We start from the raw sequence: 16,888 nt of genomic DNA on the forward strand, positions 1-16,888 counted from the left end.
AATTTGAGTCTAGACATTGTGATGAACTTAAATGTTTTTAATAATATAACTTATACATCAGCTGTTAAAGACAATTTTTAAAATTAAAGATCATTTGTTAAAATTATAATTAATACGAAAAGTATATTTCTATATCTTGTAAAAGTTTGGCTTAACTTTATTTATTTTTAAACTTTATTTTGGTTAAAAATACTTTGCAAGTCCATCGATGAGCCAGATTTTTTTCAACTATTTATATATATAGTAAAAGTGTTTAATTGTTCAAAATAGCTTTAACTTTGAGCATTTTTGCAAAAATTTATATTGTAACGTGTTAAATTTTGTTTTTTCACATTACACAGTTTCAAATTACGATGTTTCAAATGATAATGTACAAATGTAATGCTAAAATATATTTTATAAATATTTTTTTTTGTTTAATTCTGCAAGCTATAAGTATAACTGTTTAACTTAAACTCTTTTCAAAACAATGATTTTTATTTTTTTTTATATAAACAACACTTTTTAAAATTCTATAGTTAGATATTACCTATATATTAGTTATTTCATATGAAATCGCTAAAATTGCTAGTATTAAAAAAAAACTAGTTATTATTATATATAACAGGTTAATGATAAAATTCATTTTTGGTTAACTCCTATAATTATGAACGAACACTTGATAAAATTAACTTCGTAAAACTAAAAAATAGCTTTAAATTTCCATTTTGAGCACCTTCTTGTTTAAATATTAGTTTTTATTATTGCCGCTTTTTGCGGTGAAAAAATTCGAATGTACAATAACGTAACTTTATTTCTAGCATATTGATTATATACTAAAGCTGTAAGCTAAAAATTGTCAATTTTTCTAATACATCGGTGTTTAGGAAAACTCAATTAAAAAGTCTATTTATATATGTTTAGATATTTAAGTATTATTTAACAACTAAAGTAGTTACTATAAAAATAGTTCAATAGTAATACAAAGAATAAAACTAAAACTATTTTTGCCAGTTTAAAGTTATTATTTTACGCTCATTTTTAAATAAACATGTTATTCAAGTCGCAACCATAGCATCAATTTTAAATTTAATTAGCTTTAAAAAAACCATTAATACTTAACACTTGAGCAAAATATATATAATATATAATATGAGCAATAAATTATAATTTAGCTACTTTTGAGGTGTACAATACATTCTTAATATTTAAGCTTTTTGATTTATAAGTTATATAGTCAGAGTAAGAATCGGAATAAGTTTTTTAGTTTTAATTAACTAGCATTACAAAACTTTTAAATTTTTACATACATAAAAAATTAGAATCTATTTAAACTTAATAATTTTAGGGCTATTTCAGAGAGGTTCTTAGTTGATTTAGATTCTTAATAAATGATCATCTGTAATTGAAACCTAATCCATTCAAAGTTTTTATTTACAATTTTCTTATACTACTATAAAAAGCAGCAAAATATTTATATTTGTATTAAAAAACTTTAAAAATTTTAAAATGTTTCGTAAAACAAAGAATTTAAATACACTTCAAACAAAACATAAGTAGACTGATAAAATTTTTTAACTTATTAAGTTGTTGAAAAGGTTTAGATCTTGAAAGAAAGTATTACACGGTTCTAAACAATCATCCAATATCAAGTATTATATTAATAAACATTTTATTCGATAAGTGTTTATAAAATAAAACTTGTGAAGTTGTATACTTTGAAACTTAAATTACAACAACTTTTTAATATTTTGGAATGCTTATTGTTCAAATATAATCTGTTAATTTTAATTAGCTTTTTTCTAATAGAGTTTGTGCTTTTAATGAAGTTTAACAGATTATTAAGTATATAACTTGTAAACTTATGAAACAATGACGGAAAAAGACTTCTAATTATATTAAAAAATAACTAATTCTTTTACTGAAAAAAAAGGACTATCTTTTTTAAAATGCGTTATTGTTAAATGGAAATTTATAATATCTTACTACAAACTTTATATGTGAGTTTTTTGTTAAAGTGGTAAATGATAGTTTTTTGTTGAAATACTAATTGAAGACATTTGGCATGCAACATTTGACTGTATCATAATTGAAAGTTTGAAACAGCTGTAGAAGTAAAAAAATAATTAAAAATTTTTGTATAACAACATGTTTGTGTCTAACATAATCACTAAAATGCTATTAGAATTACTAAGTTTTTCCAAATAATATTAGAATAACTTTAAGCGTTTTGTTTAGCAAAAAACTTAATAGTTAAAGTTTTCAGAGTTTATATAATTAATTAAATGTCTTGATGATTTTTTTTACTTGTCGATTGTTTTCTATAAAAGTATGTAAGTATTGTATGTTGCCCGATAAAAAAGTGCTCAAAAGTTTAATCTAAGGACCTGGTGTACAAAAAACCCTGGTGAAAAGTTATAAAAAAAACTACAGAAAGTATGATAACTTATTAAAAAAACTATTTAATAGTTAAAATGAACAGTATAAAAAGTGAATTTTAATAAAACCAATTTATTGTGTTCAAAATGTTTCTTAATGACATTTATTTTCAGAAGTTGCATTTTCTCAGTGTACTAAACATAAAATGAACTAAGATCGTATTTAAAAAATCAGCTTTTTTAGATAAATTATCAGCTATGTCGTCAAATGCTAAAAAATGAAAAGTTTTGTTTGATAAATTTTTTACAAGTTTTAATTTTTATCTATTTCCAGTATTATATTTAAAAATTTATTAGTTTTGTTCTTGCTAAATCATTAAATTATTAAATAAGTTCATTAATTTTTGTTTTGACTGAATTTCAATTGAATGAGATTAGTAGGTAATTAAGTTCGAAAAATATTCTAAAAGAACTTGAATCAGAAGTTTAGATTAGCCTACTAGTTTTAAACTTTTTAAACCAAGCAAAAACTCTTATAAATAACTTTTTATAGAAACAAACTTCCATTCATTGTTTTCTACATTAGGTTTGTTCCAATTTTTAACCGTTAAGTACGGTCTTTTTAAATATTTTGCATATATCAGTTTATACTAAGTTCAGCACAAGATTTTTCTTTATTTTCTAGAAAATTTATAACAACTTAAGTTATAATATCTAAATTTATCTTTAATGTAAATTATTTATTGTTTTTTAAAGAAATATCATTAGACACATGAAAAAAACTTAATTTCAAGAGTATAAAGCAAATTAAATGTAATATTCAGTAAAAATATAAAAATTATAATTATTAAGGTATTGTATAACTCGTATTCATAGTATACTGATAACTTATTTAAAAGAAAACACTTTATACTTAGTTATAATTTGATAGCGAATAATAACATAAAAAAAATTTAAAAGTTACGAAAAATTTTAATGAAATTTTATTCGATTTTTTAAGTTTTATTTGACGCGTGAAATAAGATGCAAATAACTTTTTATCTATATACTTTAATAGTGCTTAAGTTATTTAATTAAGTCAAAATATTTGCTTTGTAATTTTAACGGCGTTAAGTAGCTGATATCCAATACTTATTTTGAGTTCAAGAAGATTTTTAACAGCGGTTATACAACTTTAACACTAAAATGTTTTTTTTTTAAATCAAACTTAATTTAAGATGTTTGATTATAGAAACCATTAATTAAAAAAGGGTGTTACATAGATGTTTAAAAGTAAATCAATTTAATTTGTTTAAGACTTAATATTTATGAAAATCATAGCTAAAATGATTTAAGCCACAAGTAAATAGATTTTTTTATCAAAATATTTAATTAACTCTTGAGAATGCATATTTCTGTTTAAAAAAAGTTTTATCAACTGAAGGCAAAATATTATGAGTAGTAGAAAAGTAACTAAAAAAAAAGAACTTATAAAGTAGTGATATCTTTATTATAATTCACATCTCAAAGTATTTTTTATTTATGAAAATACGCAATTAACAGTTTGTATGGTTTCTATATGACATCAGTAAACCAAATGTTATTGATATAAAAGTTAAACATTTTGTTCCCTTTAGTTTGATATCTAAGTTTTAAAATATGTTTATTTAAGTATTAGTACCTCAATACGTTCTTTAAATAATAAATAAAAAACTTCGTTTTAATTAAGTTAAAGAAAAAACTATCCTTTTATTTTTAAATTACTTTTTTTATTTTGTTTATGTGTAAAATTTATGAGTTTGTGATTTACAGTTTCATATTCATTCAAATTTATAAAATTAAAATTAATTTAAGTTTTTTCTATGTAGGGATTAAACATTTCTTTTATCTAAGTTTTCTTAAAAAACCTTTAAAAAGTGTTTCACTGCAAACTAAAGTAGTTATATAAAATTATAAAATAACATGTTTATAAAATAAACAAAACGTGTTGTGAAAACTGACATAAATGTCCTTAACTTCAAAGCCTTATATACCTTTTATGATCAAGGTGCTATAATTAAGTTTTAAGGATTTAATAAACTGTAATCGAGTAAAAATATGTGACCCATGAGGTAATTTTTGTATAAGAACATTTTTCTTTTTTAACTTATTTTGCCTGTATACAAAATTTACATAAATTAAGTCAATAATTATTTGAAATTAATTTTTAAAACAAGTAACTTTCAGTAGTTAGTTTTTAACATATGCTGTATAAATTAGGTGGTCAATAGTTTTTAATTTTTCATCCACAACTAATAAAGATAGGGACGCGTATTTAGAACACTTTTGTTAATAATCAGGTAGGTTACTGTTATTTTTATACGAGAATAGTTATATTTAACATTTCAAAAATTATTTCATTCAAGTATTTTTATTAAAATACAACTTACTCTGTTGTGCTCGTATGGTTTAAACAGTGTTCCGTTTAAGAAAAGTTTCTGATGTAATTTTTCTTTAAACGTTTTATTTAGAAGAATAAAACTTAATTATTAAATATTACAAAGGAAAGTGTGAATCACAAAAGTAAGTTATGTTTGTTTATTACTTAAAAATACTTAACTCCAAATCGTTTAACTAAAATGCGTCACAATATTTTTTAAGAAACCTCTGTTGAAACTAAATCACAAAACCAAAGCCTTTTTAGTTGTAAGTTCCCTTTTTCAACCATCGTTTATACTTAAAAGTATCTGTAACGTCCAAAAGCAGTGTTAAAATAATGTTATTGTTTGCAGTTTTTCTTGTATACGTTAATCGTTTTTGTAAGTTTAAAAAATTATTTAAGCAGCAATAAAACTTCTGTATGCTTCTTTAAGGTGTCTACTGTTAACAAAAATATAGAAAAATATGTTTTAAGTAGTGATGTACCGAACCTACAATTTCGGGTCCAGCCGGACCCGGATCCGGATTTTTTTTATTTCAAATTAGAATCCCTTCGGAACCGGATCCGGACTTTTTTTTCATATCAAGATCCGGCCGGATACGGATATCCGACGAAAATTGCAATATCCGGCCGGATCCGGACCCGGAAAGTGAGTCCGGTACGTCACTAGTTTTTACATAAAACGTAGAGCTCATATTTGTAGTTTCAAAATTTCATTTCTATAAAAGCTAAAATAAACTATGAATAACTTTAAATTTAGTATAAGGAAAATTGATAAAAAAGATAAAGTACATCACAGAAAAAATATCTGGTAGCTAAGATTAAAATCTATTAAATAAGATCAACTTGTAAAAATCAAGGACGATCCCCTTATAGCCTTACCAATCTAAAATCAATAAAAAACAAGTTCATGAAGAAAATTAACTAGAAAATTACAAAATATTGAAAACTGGATCAGCTTAACTTATTCAAAATCTAAAAGAAAACTAGCCTGAGTTTTTCAAAAAATCTTAAAACTAGCCTAACAACTTGGTAGTAAAGTCTTTAATCTTACAACATAGGTTAGGAGTTGCATTTCTAAAATGTTTATTTCATAGTTTAAATGTAAACAAATGTAAATTAGTCACAGGTTCAAATTAAGCCAATCACGGTAGGTGTTTAATTTTAACTTACGAAAATGTCTCTTTTTAATTTAGAAAGGGTTTGTTTTTAAAAAAATACTTTTCTGTATACTCATTTTTACTAACTAGATCCGAATCGGCCGGATCTCTGTTAGGATCCGGCCGGAACCGGATCCGGACTTTATTTTCAACTTAGGATCCGGCCGGACCCGGAACCGGACTTTTTTTTAAATTAGTATCCGGCCGGAACCGGATCCGGACTTTTTTTTTCAAATTAGGATCCGGCCGGAACCGGATCCGTACTTCCTTTTCAAATTAGAATCCCTTCGGAACCGGTTCCGGACTTTTTTTTCATATCAAGATCCGGCCGGATCCGGATATCAAACAAAAATGGCAATATCCGGCCGGATCTGGACCTGGATATTGAGTCCGTTACATCATTAATTTTAAGTTTAATCTGCTGTACATTATTTGTGACTTTTAAACTTCTAATGCTAAAGATTTTTTATACTATGTTTTTTGAATGCCGCTTATTGCAGTAAAAATCTGTAGAAGAGCTTGTAAGTTCGGATAGTGATATATAATTCAAATTCATACAAATATGAAAAACTAATGTTTGCGGGTGAATCTACGTTATTTATATCAATTTAAGTATAGTTTGTTTTTAAGTGAGGTACAAATGTCTGTTTTTAATTTTAACAAGTTAAACTATTAAGAGAAGTTTTAAACAATTTTAGAAAGTTAGTTTAAGATTTTTTAAAACTGTTGTGATTATTCATTAATATACTTAACGTGTAGCTAATAATATGATGAAATAAATTTAAACCTGCAGGCATAAATTTAAACAAATATCTTGATATGAATTATAAAAAATTAATAAAAGGTATATAAAACTTTAACAAATAAATATATATTGTAAAATATGTTGAAATTATAAAAGTATCATAATTGTGTCAAAGTAGCATTCTCACAAGTACTCAAATAAATAACTCTTACTTATTTTAGCTGGTTTAGAGAAGAATGTTTTAGTTTATGCAGTTAAAGACCGGAAAATGAGGTATTTCTAAAGTTTTTAGGGTTGTATGATCTTTTTACTAGCTTTATTTTATTTTGTGAGCTAACAATGTGTTTATTTAGGAAGTAATTGAGTAACAATAAGGTTTAAAGCGATTTCTCAAAAAAAGTATAAAAACAAAAGTTTTAAATATAAATAAGTATTAAAATTAATTAATCTTCTACTTAACTTTAAGAAACTAAGTTTTTATACAGGTTGTAATTGTTACTGTTAGATACTTCTTTCATTTTTTTTGATTTAAACTAAATATTAAGTTTTTACATTAGCTTTTACTTAAACGCTAATTTAATAAAAAATTAAATTATTTAATTAAACGCATGAACATATAGTGACGTAAGAAGTGTATACTTCTTATTATTAGTTTTTCATTAAAACATATAAACGAATTTGATTTATTAGACATAAAGTTGATTTGGAAATAAAATTTGTACAGCCTAAATAAGCTGATATAAAGTAACTATTCGATCATCACTAAGACATAATTAACATATGTTAAGAATAACATGTTATTTGTATAAAATCATAAATGTTTAGTATAACAGAAATTTTATTGTAGCTTTTAAACTAGTAACTAAGAAATTTATATTTAGAAAAAAAGCTTATTTTTGAAGGCAACAGATCGACCCTAAGTACATTTTTATAACATTGTTTCCTTATAAAATATTCACTAATCTTTAACATTTATGTAACGATAAAGTAAAAAACTACTCATATTGATATTTATAAGTATTATTTTTAATATGTTTATATGTAAATCAAATAGCTCTAAATCTTTTTGAAAATGTACTTTATTTTTGATAAATATCCAAGATTATATAAAATAGAAAAAACTATTTGAATTTTTATACTGATAGATTATAACAAAATAACATAATATAGTTTTAAGTTACTCTAAGAATTGCAGATTTTGTTAATATCTACTAAATAATTTTTGTAGTAAATTGGATAGCTTTAAAGCATCACATTTTTTGTTAGGAATAAGTCTATTGAAACATATCGTAAGTTTGTACATAAAATTACAGCTATATTTTTCAAACTACTTTAAAAAAAAGCCTTTTAAGATTAGATTGATTTTAAAAAATACGCACAGTTTACGACTCAAGTTATAGAAAATTTTAACTTTTATTAAGTCAGTATAACTATAAGATTCAAAAATAAAGAATTAATAGATATAAAAGTTTATCTAAAAGAGTAGAACGTTTGTTATGTTTTAATTATTTCTGCAGTATTAGTAAATTGATATGATAAGCAAAACGAGACAAATTGAGTTATAGATTTGAAAATTAATAACTGGCCTGTTTTTGTTTTAGTTAAAAGACTTTTGGAAACAAAACTTCGTTTTTATTTGTAAAGTAAACAGTAAAAGAAGGAAAGCTACGAAAAGAAAACTACAAAAAGAATACTTTTTTAATGTTAATTAAAACCGTTAACAATTTTTCAAGTTAAAAATTATTGAAATCTCAAAAAGTAGTGAAATATACCTCTGAATAAAAGAACTTTTCCATATAATAAAAATAAGTATAATAAAGTTAAATTGTAATTTTTGTAAAAGTCATAAATTATAAAACAACTAACTTATCCGTGAAGTTGTTTGTTGAATCAACTAACTTAAAGAAAACCTGTTTTATGTAAGCGAAATATTTTGAATATACTGTTTCGTTATTTTCGTGTTACTGTATCATTTTTTTTTCTTTTTTTTATGTTTCATTTTACTGTAGTTTAATTATAACGTAAGTAAACTTAAATGATTTTAATTGTTACTAATTGTTTTTATCTTTTATTAATTTCTTGATTACTTGATTACTTGGTTATTTTAAAGCTTGTAAAATTTTATTACTTATTAGCGTTGTACTCTACTAATGAAATTACTTGAAAATTATTTTTATATTGAAATTGTGTGTCTTGTTATCGTATTGTATACTTTTATAAGTTTAGCAAAATTTTTAAAACACCAAAGATGGAACCTCAAAGAGAAATCTTAAAACTACATTTAAAACAAGAGTATTTAATAAAGGAAGTGTCTATAAGTTTTTGAAAAATGTTGAGCGTATTAAGCTTATGATCAGGGAACTAACAAAAAAAGGTTTACAAAAGTATGTGTAAAATACTAGAGTTATAGGGTTAGGTTAGTCATGAAACTTTAGTCATGTTTCTTTATGACTTAATACTTGATCTTAAAATAAATTTTAACTAGTTTTTTACATATTTTATTTCTTAGTAAAATATTATAATAAAACTTTATATGTTTTTCTATAAAAAGTAAAATAACAATAATTAAAACTCCGTAAACTAGTTAGAAAAATTGTTTATTTACATTATTGGTTAACTACTTTTTATTAAGTTAGTTTTATGACTGATTTAAACTATATAAGCTTTCTACTGTTTTTTTTTGTTTAAATGTTTACCGACTAGATTGAGGAAAAACAACTCAATCAAATACTGCCAGCAAAAGGTAAGCAGAGGGTAGAATGAAAACGTTTTTTCAAAGGGGGAAGAAGAATAAGTGTAATAGAATGCTTCTTTCATATACTTTTACATTGTTTAAATGTTAATTAACTAAATACTAAATGTTTATTTCTACAAAACAAACTTAATCAATGAATAATTGCTTTAAAATATTCAAAGATTTACATGTTTAATTAGTAGTTTATCGAGTTGTATTTAGATACTTCTAATAATTTTTATTAGACCTTTTTTAAAAATATTGTATGTTGTTTGTTTTTGTATTTTTATTATTTAAGTATTAAGAGTTAATCTTTAAAAATACTTACTCGTTTTCAAGTTCTTTAAATAACTTATAGTTCACATTATTTAAAGTTTTGAAATATTTTTCACTTTAGCATAATATGTTATGAAGATTTATTTATTGCAAGTTATTTATAAACTTAGTTTATACTTCTAAAATAGTATTTTTGTAATAATGTTAGGTGTATCTTTCATACAATAGATAAATTTTTAAATGTGTCTATTTATATGAAGCAGACTTAAAAAACATCTAGTAGTTAAAGAAAATTAATTAAATAAGGCTGTCTTTCATTGTCCTGAGTAACACCAATAACTTAAGTGTATCTACATTCATACTTTTTATATCAGACATGTTATTATTCGATAAAAAGTTTTTTTATCGATAATATATTATTGTATTAAAATGAACTAGATGTATATAATTTTACAATTGTACATGTGTAAATTCTTAATTTATGCTAAAATAAATTTATGCACTGTATAAAAATTTGCACAGTTGTCAAAGTATGATAGAATTGTATCATACGAATTGTATCATATTTAACACGTTCTAATAATATGACGTCACACAGCTTTCACAACAAGCTCTAATTTCACAGCAAACCGACGCGTATATATACTAAGTTGGTCACAATACTTATTACATGTCTAGCTGTCTCTGTTCCTTATAGATTCTTGAAGAAACAAAACCTTATACATGCCTACAATTATCAATTATGTAAACAAGGCATAACTAAAATAACACATGTAGAAACATTATTAATATAAATATATGCCTCAATTAAATTTAGTTTAGCTTAAATATAAATATTTTAGATTTTACTGAAAACCATTTAAGTATTTAGATATAAAATTAACTAAAAGTGCAAACTTGTTTCATGTCTTAAAAATGTAAGTTGTTGCTGATGTTATTTTTATAAATAAATTTTATATAATTTTTTTATAATTTAACTTTTCTACGTTTTATTTATTAGTAAAAAGTACAATTAAAATAGTTTACAAGTTCAGTTTAGATTGTAAGTTGTAGTATTTATATGTGCATAATAAGTATGTATATTGTGTATTAGTAGTTTTAAATAAAAGGAAAGTTTGCTAAAATAGTTTTGGAAAACCTGTTATAATTTAATGTACAAATAGAGTCAATTTCAAAATAAATATAAATAAATCAAATTTTAATTGACTTTATTCTTTTCATTTTAAATCTTGTTATTTAATAAAACATTCAATAAAGGTAACTTTATAACATTTAAATGCTTTTTAAAGTATTCTAAAAACTCTTTATTTCTTAAATAATTTTAAAAAAAATCAAAGCTATTATTATAAGGATTATTTTTAAATCCGCTAATTTTTGCGAAAAAAATTACTAGTTAGTTTTTATGTACGTTAATGAAATTTTTATAAAAACTGTTTGTAAGTTAGTTTAACTATCTCACTTTGGACAAAAATAAATATTTTGTTAAAAAGAAATTAGTGTAGTTATTCTTACAACTTTATTTTATTAGATATAACCCAACAAACTTTGTTTTTTAAACCATGACATTCTATAACGAATTTAAATAGGTTAAGAATAGTTAAAAGAAAATTTAATCAAAATTATCTAAAAAATTACCAAAAGTATCAGATTATTTAGTATTTAGAGCATAAAAATATGTTCAAAGAAATTGTATAAGGAAGAGTTGGATAAATTTGAAAGTATTTATGAAGCTCATAGTTTTCCGGCATATATCATCAGAAATACATTTAACAATACGATTTCTAACTTGGAAAAACCTTTAAACTTGGTCAAGTAAATGCCCTATATTATTAAGACTGCCATGTTTAGGTTAGGAAGCATAAACGTTTGAAAAGAATTTCAAAAAAAAAACACTCAACTTTACTTTTAGATCTGTACAGCTAAGAATTAGTCAGTTAAAAAACCCTTAAATGGGATTTATAAGGATCTTACTGCCGATCTGGAAAAAAAGTAATTATAAGTTCAAATGCCACTGTGATAGTGTGTATATCGGCAAAACGTCCCAGAGTCTCCATATTTGAAGAGACCAACATATTTCAAATTACCTTAGAAGTTGGATGGACACGAATTTTAAAAACACATCTAACAGGTCATCGGCGATTACTGAACACTTGTTAAACAATTCTGATAGTGCAAAGAGTTAAAATGACCACTACCTTTTAATTTTAAGTTAAAAACGTAATGATTATCATCTAAATATTTTAGAATCTTTGTTTAGAAATATGTTTAAACCCAATTTATGCAAGCAACTATGCGTTAATAAATCTAATTTTCATAAGTTTTTATAGTTATTGCTCGTCACTTATTTTATTATACTTTTTTTTTTTTGGTTTTTATATCTATATGTCTGCTAACTTTAGTTAATTTTCTAATGATTATATTTATAATTATGTATATAGAAAATGTTTATCTATCTATATATTAATTGAATACTTTTTTATGAAACTTTTATGTGTTTATATACTTAAAATAAATTTTCAGAATTAGCTTCCTATAAAAGTAGTTTATAAGTTATAGCTGAAATCAATTTTAATTTGTTGCTTAAATAAAAAGGTTTTGAACTAATAATATTTCAAAATTCTTTTAAATATATGTAGTACAAAAAAGTTATAATAATTAAATGAAACTAAGAAGGTTAACTCAAAAGTATTTAGGTTTCGTGAACTTTAGATAATATAAAAATGACCAAACAAAAAATTCTATATATACTTCGCAAATTAACACCCACAAACATTGAAAAATGATAAAAAAATAAAGTTTAGCATAATTATGTTATATCGGTGAATGGTCCGGCAATGAAGTTTGAAACTGTGTGATGCAGTTTAATAAATCAAATAAAAGTTTTACATTTACTGATTATTTTGTTCAAACAAACTTGTTAAGCAATGTAAAACAGTTATAATTAGAGACTTTTACTTACAGATGTTCCTCTGTAGAACAGAAAAGAAATATCTGACTTGCGATTATTTTTTAGCTAGGAAAATACATCACAAATAACTAATTCTCCATTCCATTATAGTAAATTATAAAAACAATTGTATGAATTCGATGCTTTTAAAATTTCAAATAAATGGAAAATACTTACTATGTTAGCTTATTAGTTTATATTTAATTTTAGTTTAATTACTAATCAAACTTTAAACAAAATTTTCTTCAAGTTAGTTTAAATATTTCACCGTAGATCTAAAATTTTTAATCCATTGAACTAAACTACATATTACATAAGTTTAATGTTTCGAAATATTTTATTTAATTACTTTTTAATAGTAGTCAACTTAGTGATACATATGTAGAGTAGGGGAACGGGTCTAAATTGCGCGAAGACAAAAATGCACGAGTGTACAAAATTGCACGAAGAAACTTTTGCACGGAAGATAAATTTTGCACGACTGATATTTTTGCGAAGAGGGTCAATTATAAACAAAAAATAACTAACTTAAAATAACTAAATAAAAAACATATTAAACTCTTTATATTTTATATAAAAAAAGCATTTATTAGAGTAACTAATTTTAATTAATTAGGTTTATATTAGTTTTATAAATATTTTTATTTAATTTATTCAGCTTTTTTTTAATTAAATTAAATTATTTTGCTTAAAATTTAAAATAATTTGAAAAAGTTTTCAATAAAAATAAAACGAGATTTTTGATTTAATAAAATTTACCCTTAATAAAGAATAAACATGTATTGATGTAAACTTAATTTAAAATTGTACTAAACTTCAATTTAAATAAATTTAGATTAAAAAAAATTAAAACAAATTGTTTTTATATGGGTAAGTGTTAGAATTGCACGTGGGGACAAAATTGCACGAAAACACTAGTGCACAGAAAAAAACGAGCATGCAAAGTAGTGAAACAATTAGAAAAATTTAGAGAGGATAAAATCCGTCTATTGAAATTTTTATTGTTTATCGTATAGATAGTTCTGTTATGGTTGTGTACTCTATAGATTATACTTAAAAATGTTTTTTTTTGTTTTGTATAAAAATTTTAAACATAATTTTTGAATCACTATTTTCTTGGTGTCTAAATTTTATTTTGATTGCATAATTATTTGCACGCGTTATTTTAAAATTAGCTCTAAAGTTTTTCCTGCTCTGTTTTTTCTCTTTATCTACTCCAGACTTGCGAAAATGCATTGTCGGAAGCTATTTTCTTCTTAATATTTTAGAAGAAAAAACACATACAAGATTTTGACTAAAATAATTCAAATAAAATGATACAACAGCTACAATTATTTAATTTCTATTTTTAACATGAAAAACATATTTATTAACTTAAACAATTTTTTTTAGTATTTATATTTTAAGAACGGTAAGAATTTTGTTTTATTATCTAGTTTTTTAGTGTAATTATATAATTTTCTTTATATAACTGTTTAATTTAATCATTTTGACTTATTTAATCATTATTATTTCTTTTAAATTTATTAAGTTATTGATCTCATTTATTTTGACTTTTTTTATTATTTTATTAACTTTATGTTGGAGTTTTATTTAAAGTATACGTTATCTAAACTATTTAATTTTAATATTTATAAATCTTTTTTTTTTTAAGTTTTTTTTTAAATTCTGACTTTTTTTATTATTTGTATTAATATAATTATTTTTATATATTTTTTACTTCATTATATGTTTTAATATATTATTTTTTAATTCTTTATTTAGTTTTTTTTTTGTTTAATATTTGATTAGTTACTTTTTTATCAAAATTTTTTTATTATCATTTTAGTTTTTTTGAATTGTTATTTTTGATTTAACAATTTTTACTTATTTAATTTTATTTATTTAATATTTTTATTTTTTAGTAAATAAAATTTTTAAATCTAATTTTAATTTTTTTTTAATGTTATATAACTTTTTTTGTATTTTTTATTATTTAGTTATTAAGCTAGTTAATTCTGTTTTTTTTTTTTAATATTATATATATATACTTCGTATAAAAGAGTCTTTTCGTGCAATTTTTCCCCTCGTGCAAAAGTGTCTACGCGCAATTTTGAATCGTCCCTGTGAAGGGTACAAAATCCGTGTAAAATTAAACCTTCGTGCAAAAATGACCCTTTGGGCAAAAATGTCTGCGTGCAAAATTATCTGCTTGTGCAAAAATATACCCTCGTGCAAAAATGTCTTCTTGCAAAAGTGAACCTTCGTGCAATTTTGTCTACGTGCAATTTTATCTTCGGGCAATTTTGCGCTCTCGTGTAAATTAGTCTTCGTACAAAAGTATCTTCGTGCAGTTTTCTGTTTTCGTGCAATTTTGTCCCCTCGTGTATTTTTGTACGCTCGCGCAATTTAGACAACTACCCGTAGAGTAGATCTAAAAGGATAAACTATAATTTTAAATACTTTAGTGTTCATCAGTGTAATAATGCTTAAAATTGACCTAAATTTATATCAGTCCTTACAAAACATATGATTTAAAATCATTATTTAAGCACTATATCTAATCTGGTAATCTGGATAAATCTCTGAATCAAAAGTATTAAAGTTTTCTAAAAGTTTGAATTAAGAAACAGTTTTTTTAAGTTTTGTCAATTCAGTACGTTTTTATGAAACACAAACAGCTATTGACATTAAAATTCATATTTTCAAGTATTCAAATTTGCTACATTTATTGTTTAGGTATAACAAGCGGTAAAAAGAAACATGAAAATGTTTTATGATGCATAATAAAGCTTAAATGTTTTAGTGTATTCTTTTATGTAAAATTAGTAAAACTATAAAAAAAATATTTAAAACTGTTGTAACATTGTTACCTAAACTACCACTTAAACTAGTCTTCCTATCTTAAGTCAAGTTTCTAACAAATTTTCTAACTTTTGCGTAAAAGATTCTTTTAATTTTGTTGACAATCTACGTAATAACCCCTGTTTATCCGACCAAATGTGTTCTTTCGATATAAAAAGTCTTTTTACAAATGTACCTTTAGATGAAACCATAAACATATGTGTAAACGAGCTTTATAATTCAAATCTAAATCCACCAATGTTTCCAAAAGAGATATGCCAGAGTTTGCTTTACATGGCAGCTAAGAACGTAGAATTTAGGTTCAACAATTACATCTATAGACAAGTCGACGGTGTCGCGATGGGCAGCCCCCTGGGTCCTGTGTTAGCAAATATATTTGTTGGCTATTTTGAGTCCATTTTATTTACGAATATAGAAAAACCTCTTAATTACTTTAGATATGTTGACGATATTTTTATTTCTTACAAGACAGACTACAATGTTGATGATTTATTTGACCAAATCTCCAACTTACATCCTTCACTTAAGTTCACTCGTGAGCATGAAGCTGATGGCTCTTTACCTTTCCTTGATGTCTTAGTTCAAAGAACACCAACCTCTTTAAACACATCCATTTATAGAAAACCAACTTTCGTAGGCCAATATATTCCTTGGCAGTCTTTTTGTCCCACCTCACAAAAAACCAACTTAATATCGTGCTTAGTTTTTCGAGCACATAAAATATGTTCTAAGGTGAAACTAAGTGAAGAAATCAGTAACATTAAAAGTATTTTTGGCTCCTTAGGTTACCCTTTAGAAGTTATTGAAAAAACTATCAATAGGACTACTGCGAAGCTTGTCAGCCCTACAAAACACGGTCCAAATAAATGTGTAGTATATTTAAGACTTCCATATTTAGGAAAGGAAGCTAAGCTTTTTGAAAACCAAGTTTTAGAAACCGTAGAGAACACTTTTGGGGCAGTTAATTTAAGAATTACCCATTCCACTAGAAAACCACTTAACGGAATTGTTAAAGATCTCACTCCTGATCCAGAAAAATGCAATATAATCTATAAATACAAATGCCACTGTGATAGTGAATATATTGGGAGAACTTCGCAACGATTTCACATAAGAAGGGACCAACACGTGACCAACGCATTGAGAAACTGGATGATCTATGGGACTAATAAGCCAATAAAAAGTCAATCGGCAATAGGTGAACATCTGTTAAATAATTTAGAATGCGCAAAAAACTATAACGATAATATGTTTTCAATTGTTTGTAGAGGACGTAACATGTATCATTTAAGTGTTTTAGAGTCTATATTTATTAAAACTAATAAGCCAAGTTTATGCAAACAAAAATTTGTTTATAACTCTAATTTGTTTAAATTATTGTAAATTCGCTACTAAGTTTTGTTTTTGTTGTTTAATTTTATTTTAAG

At 23.9% G+C, this 16,888-nt stretch overlaps 1 protein-coding gene across 1 annotated transcript in view; it reads left to right on the top strand.

The window, feature by feature from the left end:
• The first annotated feature begins 15,698 nt into the window (after positions 1-15,698).
• LOC145829040 (uncharacterized) overlaps positions 15,699-16,888 on the top strand; it is a 37,594-nt gene continuing 36,404 nt past the window's right edge. Inside the window, exon 1 of the mRNA XM_082936777.1 lies at positions 15,699-16,669. Coding sequence (XP_082792903.1) covers positions 15,699-16,669 — 971 coding nt within the window. The remainder of the gene's footprint in view (positions 16,670-16,888) is intronic.

This window comes from Thalia democratica, chromosome 2 (assembly GCF_965202585.1).
Source record: "Thalia democratica chromosome 2, ktThaDemo2.hap1.1, whole genome shotgun sequence".
Classification (NCBI taxonomy): Eukaryota; Metazoa; Chordata; class Thaliacea; order Salpida; family Salpidae; genus Thalia; species Thalia democratica.